This window comes from Anser brachyrhynchus (assembly GCF_964034855.1).
Source record: "Anser brachyrhynchus genome assembly, contig: SCAFFOLD_684, whole genome shotgun sequence".
Lineage (NCBI taxonomy): Eukaryota > Metazoa > Chordata > Aves > Anseriformes > Anatidae > Anser > Anser brachyrhynchus.
Window position 1 is genome coordinate 1 of NW_027663474.1, and position 9,663 is coordinate 9,663.

A 9,663-nucleotide genomic window follows, 5' to 3' on the forward strand; every position below is an offset into this window, starting at 1 on the left:
GCACCTGCTTTCCTCCACTAATGAGAGGGGCTGTGGCCTGCTGCAGGTCGCAGCCATCGTGCCTCAGGGGAAGGGTCCAAGCCATCTTGCGTGCGCCCTCCCCGTGTCCCTTGTGAGCGGGGTGTGTTGCGCCCCGAGCTCTCCAAGTCCCCAAGACACGCACTGGCTGTGGGACAGCAGGTGGCCCTGGCTGGCGCCAAGGGGAGATGTGGGAAGGGGCGGAGCGGGGCGAGCAGGTCTGCGCCTGGGGCGCCACTGACTTTGCGCTTCTCTCCCCGTGTGCCGGGGCAGTGTCCGTCGGGGTCACCAGCGGGACGGTGTTCTGCGGCCTCTGTGGCCACCCTGAGAGGGCCGAACATACAGGTACCGCACCTTAGTCTGAAGAGTGGGAGGCTGGCGTGGGTGCGCTTAAGGATGTCAGTCATGAAGAGACGGGCAGGCTGGGGCAAGCACATATGCCACAGGCTGCCGGTGGCGGCCCAGATGGCACCGGTCTCCACCTGAGGTGGGAGAATGGGCTCAGAGACTTGTGGTTCCCGCTGGGTCCGCTTGCCCTGCCGCTGGGTTGACCTGTGCCTGAGGGTGTAGTCCCAAAGCTGGGGAAAAAAAAAACACAAGGAAACCTTGAGGAATATAGGGAGGCCCGCAGCTTGTGTAGTCTTTTCTATAGCTCGTATAGTCTTTTAGCTGAGAAAATAAGGGAGCAGAGAGACAGGCAGCCTTGAGCTAGCAGAAGCAAGGAAGATATGGGATAAAAGGTAAAAACAAGAAGGAGAACAACAGCTCCAGACTGATCTATAGTAACCTTTTGCTCATTAAGGGTCATAAACGTATTAAAAAACATACCCATCAAAATGCTAATGTATGCTGATGTGGGATTTGGTGTCCCCTCCTCCCCCGCTCTTCCTCTGTAATGTGCAAACTCCGTAGACATAAGTTAGGTGAGCTGTAATAGCCAATCAAAAGTAGCCAAAGAGATAGCTTTCACAAGTTTGCTGTGTATAAATAACGGTGATTCAAGTCTGAAGTGTGCTGGCTTTGCAAAAGATCGCCAAGCACCTGACTCTGCAGAGTTATATAATTAGTTATTTAATTAAAAGACCTTCGTGTGGATTTCAGCTCTGTGTGCTTATTGGTGCAGTCCACTGGGCATGCACCTATGGACAACAAGGGGAAGTAGCCCTTGGCCTTGAAGGGTGGGGCAAGGCCGCTTTCCTAACCATGTCAACGTGTTCTCTCTCTGTGGCAGTGATTGGCCATAAGGTGAACTTGGCTGCACGCTTGATGGTGCACTACCCTAGGCTGGTGTCCTGTGATGAAGCCACCTCCGCAGCCTCTCGCCTGCCCGGTTGCTTCTTGAAGGAGTTGCCGGAGACAAAGCTGAAAGGCGTTACCAATCCCGGCCATATCTATCAATATGTGGGAATCGCCGAGAAGTGGTGAGTGTCTTCCGAGCCATCTGGATGGGGGCACAGGGACCCCAAGGGTGCAACCTTGGCCGGCAAAGAGGAGCTGTGCAGCAAGAGACCAGCCTGGTCTCCCGCAGACATCCCTTCCCCGTGGCCAGGAAGATCCAAAGGCCTGGCACGGGTCTGCTTTGTACCTCTCTGCCTTTCTGTCTCCTGCTGCTAAGAGAGCCGGGAGTGATGCCAGTGGGGTGGGGAAGGTTGTCCTGGCTTTGGAGACGCACGCTAGCCGTGCAGGCTTTGTCCAAGCGGCTTTCCGCTGGGCTCCCTGCGCTGTGCTTGCTCCACTACGTGCAAGGCTACGGCAGAGGTCATTCTGACGCAAGGAGGAATTTTTTCCCAGCTCCTTCTGCGCAGGAAGCTTTGGGTCAGTCATGTCGCCCTGGGGAAAGGTGGGCCACTGGGCCACTCTTCCTCCTGTCTGCCTGCTCAGTTCTCAGGTGTCCCTCTGGGCCATGGTTGGAGGACCTTTTGAATGTTAACGTTGCTGTCTCTTGAAAACTATCAAAAGACTTGAGCCAAAGGTGCCAGATGCTTGGTGTCCTGAGCCACTAAGTGACACAGGTCCTCCTTTCCAAGAGGCTTCTTTTGCTTGTCCAGGGTGGCAAAGCAGTCTACTAGCCTACAGCACACCCCGGCTTCTTTGCCCCATCTGGGTTTTCTTTGGTTTTGGCCTCTGGCGAGGGACTCCCCTGACGTTCGTGGAAGACTCCGATGCCTCTGCCCTGTGCCTGGCCCTCCTCCCCCACCCCCGGGACTGCGCACCCTGCGTTCCTTTGCAGTAAGAACCAGGCGGCGTGAATCTCTAGCTCTCCTGTCTTGGCAGGCGTGGGCTACTGGGGGCCTTTTCTGCAGCTCAGGTGCCTTTTGCTTTTGCACCGCAGGGTTGTCACCGTGGAACTGACCGAGGCCAACGTGAGGCAGCCCTTCTCTGCCATCCGTATGCTGGTGGCCAGGGCTCTGGGCCTGCAGGCGGGTGAAACGTGCGAGGACAGGCAGCGCACCCTGCAGGCCAAGCTCCAAGGGGCGATAGAAGAGAGCAGATATTGCCTCCTCAATGACATTCTCCTCGTCAAGGTGGGAGCGAGAGGGTGAGACTGCCTCCTGAGGTAGTCTGGTTGTTGTCTGGGTGTTCCGCTGGGCAGGCTTAGCTCCGGGCTGGGAGCCGCGGGGCTCATAGCACCGCGTTCTGATTCCTGGGTCCGGGGAGGCTCCCTGTCTGTGGTGACTTCATGTCCTGCGCATGAGCCAGGTGTCTTGGTCAGCACCCTGGAAAGGCCAGTGAAGAGAGGCTCGTGTTGACCTCATGCAAAAGCAGAGGCGCTTTGTTCTGCCGTCGAGCTTGGTGGATAGGCATGCCTGGTCCCAGGATGATGTTTCTTTCTGACTCTGCTTTCCCGTCCAGTTTGCCGTCCCGGACAAGATTCGCAAGATGCATGACACTCCAAGGAAAAGGGAGTTGCACCTGACTTGTATGCAAGTGCTACAGAAGGTGAGCGTTCCTCCTTCCACCTGGGTCAGAGAAAGAAAACAACCCTGCCCGCTGCAGGCTCCACATCAGAGCGGCCTGAGTGGGCAGCAGGACGATGTGCCAGGGTCATCGCCCTTCAGGGCCCAGGAGCCCCTCCTCCCAGAAGCCCCTCTCGAGCCCTCCCCATATGCCTAGTAGCTCGCCTCCTGTTAAGTTGGAGGGTATGTGCCCTGGAGGAGGATTGACGCCTTCTGCGTTCCTTTGCCCAAGTTCCCTCCTTCAGAAGGGCAAGTGGTGCTTGAGGAGACCTTAAAGTCTCGCAGAAATGAACAGCCAGTAAGCTTCTGAAGAGGGAAGCGGCTGGGGAGAGACTTCTGAGTATTCTCCGTCTCCGGAGAGAGGGGCTACATTTCCTCCCCTAGAAGACGCTTGAGAATCCACCAGACCCCACACAGAACCGTCTGCTTTTTTCAGACCCTTGGAGGAGAATTCGGCATATTTGTCATCGACAACGCCCACTTCATCGACCCTGCCTCCTGGATTATCATGTGGCCCGTGCTCCAAAGCGTCACGCTCTTTATGGTCATGAGCTTAGCTCCTGGCCACGAGAGAACGGAGAGCTTTTTCAAAGCTGCAGCACAATGTCTGTGAGCACAATGTCCCAGAGAATCAGCTGTCTTCATCTGGAAGAGCTGAAACCTGCAGCTGTGGTGCAGAAAGCCTGCCAGGACCTTGGAGTGGTCAGCATCCCCAGGGATCTAGCAAGGTATGTTGCAGGCCAGGGAGTTCTTCCGGAGGGGCTGGACCTACGCCGCCCACGGAAGGAAGTCGCCCCGCAGGAAAGGAAGCACGGGGCCTTCTGGCAGCATCCTTGACTCCAGCAAGGACCTGGGTTTCTCCTTAAGACTCACCACAGCAGGCAGGAGCTAAGAATAGGCAGCTCCCAAGATGCAGCACGCGGGCAGTGACAGCCCTTTGCTGTTGCAGAGGAGGGAGGGCAAGGCAGGGAGGAAAGGGGAGAGAAGAGGAGAGAGGAGAGCAGAGGGAGGTGGGTGCCCAAGCCTTAGCGTGGCTGAGGCGTGCAAAAGGCTTTGACCTATGTGGCCAGGCTGCAGGAGGGATTCCCAGGAGCAGGGGTCCAGCCAGCTGCCAGAGCAGATCTGGGCTCCTGAGGACAGGGAAGGTCAGGCTTGCTGCGTTGTGCTTTGGACATTGTCCACGACCATTTCCCCACGGACTCCAGCAAACGGTGTAGGGTCAGGGGGTCCCAAACGCCCAAGCCAGTGGGAGGACCGCCCCCTTCTGAAGTGCGCCGTAGCTGTGACGAAGAGGCTGGTTACCCTGTGAGGCTGAGTGACTCGCCACCCGCCCATCAGAACTGTGTCGCACCGTACTTCCCTGGTGTTGGTCACTGCTGGCTCTGCTCCTGCCCAGGTTCCTGATCCAAAGAAGCTCTGGCATCCCATATTACTGCGAGGAACTGCTGCGCTGCCTGCGTTGCAACAACATGCGCTTGTTCCGCACTGGGAGGCAGGACAAAAAAGCAGAGGACGACTGGGAGGGCTTGATCGGTAAGCACTCTTGTTGCGCACTGGCTAGATGCTGTTGCACCTCCCTCCCCCCCGCACGACCGTGTCCTGTGGCTCTCCAGTGAGTCTGGGCAGAGTCCGATCTGGCAGCAGGACAGAACTTGATCTGGCTGAGGCGTGGGCTCCCGCACACCTTGCTGTCACCTTGGCAAGCCACCAGCTCCCTTGAGAAGAAAGCCCTTCTGCAGGAGAGGGACAGACCTGGGAAACTGTAATCCAAAACCATAAATGCCCGCAAAGGCGCTGGGAACTGAGGAGCTTGGCAGTAATGCAAGAGCACTAATTGCAAGAGCAATGCCAAGCAGAGTGCTGTTGCCCTGGGGACAGCCTGCATGGGCTTTGCTTTTTGGATTATCACCGGCAATTTCCCTGGCTGTGGGAGGTAGCGTGGTCAAAGGCAGCAACTACTGCGTTCTGTCACGGGACGTTCATTCAGTACAGCTGGGCAGCCGGTGTGAAGGCGGAAAAAGAGTTGCAAGGGCGATGCAAACAAAAACACTGCAGTGGAAACCGGTTTGCCCCGCTCACTGACCGCATTCGGTGCGGGCCATGAAGCGCACCCGACCGTGACAGGTTGGACTTGCCCCACCTTGTTCATGCGCTCCCTCTCTCTCTCTCCCCAGCTTCTGCAGTCGAGACTTCACACCTCGTCTCAGCCACCTCAAGCTCCAGTGCTGGGAATAACAGCGGCAGGGTCTGCACCATCAGACCAGACGTCAGCCTGGAGACCACCGTGCTGCCGGCCACCTTGAAAGGTGAGCGGCTGAGTTCGCGGCTGTGCTGGGGTCCTTTCCTGGGGTGCACATGAGAGAGGGGCTGGGCATCGGCATGCTGCGGAGTCACCCGCTCAGCCGGGGGGTCCGTGCCAGGAAAGCGACTCCGGTCTGAGCAGAAAGAGCTCTGTGCTTAAGGGCACAGATGTCCCCCTCCGGGCTGTGGACCAGCTGTGAGCCTACCTGTGAGGCGCACAGCAGTTGCGGGGAGCTCCAAGTCCAGCTCTGAGGTGGTGAAAGCGCTCTCTGTTCTCTGTGTGCACTGCTGGGCGTCAGCCTAGTTCAGCTCTGCTAGGTCGCATCGCGGGTCGCATGTACCCGCAGGATCGTGCCCTCCCCATCCTTGGTGGAGGAGCGCTTGTCTGGGTCTCTCTTATCCCTGGGCCTTGTGGCCTGTGGTTGCCAGAGGAGTGGAGCCATCCTGAAGACATTCCCCTGGGATGCGATTGCCCAGCAGGTGCCATCTTGAGGAAGAGAGGCCAAAGTCTACCCTGTTTCCGATGGTGGAACTGTCCAGCCTCTCCAAGCTCAGGCTCTGGGACACAAAAGAGAGAGACGTTTTGCTTCTTCTTGACAGAGATTGCGCTGGCTGAGCTGGACCGGATCACGCTGAAGAAGCAGATGGCTTTGAAGTTTGCGGCCATCACAGGGCCGGTGTTTACCACCCAGCTGCTGGCTCACATCCTGCCCACCTGCATCAGGCAGCAGATGAATTACTTGTTGGACGTGCTGGTGAGCGACAACATCATTAAGTGGCTGAAGGACACAGGGGTGCCCAGAGACGTCCAAGATGCTGGAGAGGAGCCGTCCACCTCTCAGCAGGCAGGGAGCGGTAAGTGGTGGCAGTAACGTAGACCCAGGAGCGCTGTAGCTGAAAGGGGCCTTCCCCCACCAGCTTTGCGCAGAGGGAAATTCCCAGCGGCTGTTGAGAATGCCTCTACCACTCTGTCTGAGGCCACGATCCATTGCCTTGCAGGGGCGGAGAGGCCGTCTATGAGCGAGGAGACCACAGAGTGGCGGGCTGGCGTCCTGGCCTTCTGTGCCCCGCTGCTGCGGGAGGCAGCCTACGAGCTGTGGCCCGAGAGACAGAGGGCCAACGCGCAGCGCAAGCGTGCTGCGTTCCTGGAGAAGCACGCGCACAAATGCCGGAGCTGCCACGGAGGGGACTTTGTGGCCTTCCACCGCTTTGCCGTCCCCAGTCCCCAGGATGGGGAAAACTGCCAGGGCTCTGCGGACGAGGATGACTGGCACAGCTGGGAGGCCTTGGTGCTCGCTGGAGAACAGCTGAAGAAGGACAGGAGTCACACCCCTGAGGGTAGGCTGTGTGCGTGCTGCGGAGCCCCCTCCCTCTGGAAGCCCAGGCCCATGTGCTGGGGACCTGGTGGGCCCCAGCTTGCCAGGGATGAGCCAGGGGACGAGGATGATCACCGCAGCTCTTGTGCCCTGGGTCTGCTCGGCAGGAGCCTTGCAAGCCCGCAGCTCTTAGCCCGGGCTACGTGGGGAGGCCCTTGACACGCTCTCTCTTCTTCCCAGGTAGTGCAAATGCCCTGCAGCAGCAGCAGGCTTTCTCGGAGGAGGAGTTGAGGTGAGGAGACAAGGTTCTGATGATTGTGGAAACCAGTGAGCTCCAGAGCAGACAGATGGAGCTCTGCCGTTTGGCTGCTGGCTGGGACTCCAGCTCTGGGACGAGGAGGCTGGCTGTGGGGTGGGAGCTGGGATGAGACAGCAGGAAACTGGGCTTTTGTTGCTACCTGTAGGGAGAGCAGGGTCATCTCAGGTGATGCTCATCCGCTCTTTGCTCTCTTCTTTTCCTGGCATCCTGCCGCTGACCAGAGCGTCAGAGCGGTTTCCACCAGCGGGCGAGTGGACAACTGCGCAGCCCAGCAGGACCGAAGAGAAGGACGGTGGCGAGTGTTCCTGCAAATGCGAAGCCATCATCGAATCAGTGCTTGTGCCTTTGGCTCGCCACTATGTGGCAATAGGCAACGCTTCCCAAGCCTTCTATTACCTGCTGGAGTGTGCGGCTGCCTACCTGCACGTCTCCAACAGCTACATGGTGAGTGGCCCTGCTTGCCAGCACGCACCGCACCTGGAGTCCACTGCAACAGGACACGCCGGCTAAGGGGCCTCCCAAAAGAAACAGCGGGGGCAGAGCCGGACTGTTTCCTGCGCTTTGCCTCTCCCGCAGCAAGAGACACGGGGCACTCAAGCAGGCCCGTCAGCACAAGCTGCTTTACCTGGGAGGCGGTCTGAAGGCTCCCTTGGTGCCTGAGCTCCGAGCCCACGGGGCACTGTGCTAGGGCAGGGATCGCGTGGGGAGATGCGGGCCCTCCTAAGGCAGGTGCCACAGGAGGCAAGAGGGAAGGACGGAGCTGGCCAGGGGCTCTGCACCGATGCTCACCTGCTGCCTGTGTGCTTGCTCAAAGGCCCTTATGAAGCTGAACGAAGCGGAGGCCCTGAGGAACTCCATGGAGAAGACAGCAACTGCGTTAGACTGCTTTGAGGAGGCGACCTTCTTCAGCCTCAAAGGGGAGGTAAAGCGGCAGGGTGACGCAGAGGGGTGTCCTGGAGGATGGAGCCGGATGCTTTCCCTTCTTGCAGGGGGCGTCCCTGCTATAGGCAGCCCCTGGTACATTTCTGCAGCCTCTGCAGGAGGAGAGGCTTGGGAAAGCGGTCCGTGTCTGCCCGTCTCCCTCTTCCTGTGCAGGTCTGCTGTAATCTAGGATGCGTGAGGCTGGCCAAGAAAACGACCAGGCGGGCGCTGAGCCTTCTGAAAAAGCAATTCCCTCAGACGCGCGCCGGAGCCTTTGTCAAGTCTCTGTGGGAAAGGTTTCAGGGTGCTCTTTGTGCCCCAAACAGAAGAACACCCTCCCTTCTGCCAGAGGCTCGGTAAGCAGCAGAAGGGAGCACATGGGAAAGGAAGAGTATTCTGGTGCCAGGCATTCAGGCCCAGGCCTGCCTGGACTTCAGGCCATACCTACGCTGTCCCATAGCTCATTAGCAGGACCGAGGCATTAAGGCACGACGTGTGAGTCAAACAGCGGGCAGTGCAGCCTCACGCTGCCCCCCTGTGCGGTCCCTGGGCCTTTGGGTAGAAAGCAGCTTGTGCCGAGGGATGCACCTGCTGGCACGTTTCGGATGAGGCCAGGGGTGCCTGGGAACAGAGAGATGTGAACAGGGAGGACGGGCTTAACAAGGGAAGGAAGGCAGTCTGGAGTGACCTCCAGGGACGGGATGGGGTTGGGTTAAGGTGTGCGTGCGGGGCGGGGAGCGTGATGATGAGGAGGCTCAGAGTTGCGATAGTCCTTCTCCTGCTGGTGCCTGGCATCACTTCCCCCCCCCCCAGTCCCGTAGTGCCAGCACACCCTCTGTAGCGGTCGGCTGCCCCTGGCAGCACTTCTTCATTTGCGCACTTCCATGCCGGCAGCCCTTCCAGCACCAGCTCCCTTCCTCTGAGGAGGCGGACGTGTCTCAGCCGCCACCCCACTTTCCCCTGCCCAGCCTGACTTGGTGCTCTACAGCCGTGCCTCTGGGCTCAGCAGTTTCTCTTGTGTGCCAGGAGGAAGAAGCTCGCCTGGATGCTTCAGCAGACCCGCTGCCTCTCCTTACTGGGGCACCTCTACAGCCTGGAGGGCACATCAGGAGGACGGAGGTTCTCCCGCCTGGCAGCTCTCATGAAAGCCAACAGGGACGGGAGAATGGACTCCTCTCAGGAAGAAGACTCCCTCTCCGCCAACTGCCTTTGCGTCCCTCCTCTTCTTAGTGTGTCTTAATAAAACATCTGTTGTCTTACGGTGGTGGTTGTCGGGGCTCGCCAGGGGAGGTTCAGGTTGGAAATAAGAAGAAAGTTCTTCTCAGAAAGGGAGAGCTCGCTCCCACAGCGAGAGATGCGGGGCACTGAAGAAGGCCCGTCAGCACAAGCTGCATTGCCGGGGAGGCGGTCTGAAGGCTCCCTTGGGGCCCGTGTGGGCACCTGGAGGGAGACGGCATGGTCAGGGTGGGACACGGGCAGCTGCCAGGGGCTGGCACCGGTCTGCAGGGCAGGCAGAGCGCTGCTGCCACCGTGCCAGCATTGGCCTCAAGACCGGGGCGGGGAGCCACGGGCCAGGCTGCTCTGTGCCCACAGAGGCCCGTCCCACCCCCACTGGGGGCACAGAACCCCCAGCGCTGTTGCGACCGCTGGGCTGGTGCCCGGGCAGCTCAGCCTTCCCCCCCTCCCCGCCCCACTGGGTGTCCCCTCGCCTTCTTCTCCGCTCCCAGTTTGCCATCGGGCAGGTGCCTCCCCTCCAGCCTTGCTCAGGGCAGGTATTTCCTCCCCGAGACGGCGTGGGGTGCGTTTTTCTGCCGTTTCCCTTTGTGGGTTT

General features: G+C 59.2%; 1 protein-coding gene across 1 annotated transcript; it reads left to right on the forward strand.

The window, feature by feature from the left end:
* Window positions 1-206: 206 nt before the first annotated feature.
* On the forward strand, window positions 207-9,072 carry LOC308187435 (adenylate cyclase type 10-like; the record flags this gene model as incomplete). Its single annotated transcript, XM_080609568.1, is given in 15 exon segments — window positions 207-363; window positions 1,250-1,439; window positions 2,351-2,543; window positions 2,872-2,958; window positions 3,412-3,573; window positions 3,576-3,703; window positions 4,372-4,508; window positions 5,150-5,281; window positions 5,877-6,131; window positions 6,276-6,614; window positions 6,833-6,884; window positions 7,133-7,355; window positions 7,726-7,833; window positions 8,007-8,188; window positions 8,859-9,072. Coding segments are annotated over 15 exon segments (2,559 nt in total).
* Window positions 9,073-9,663: the final 591 nt, after the last annotated feature.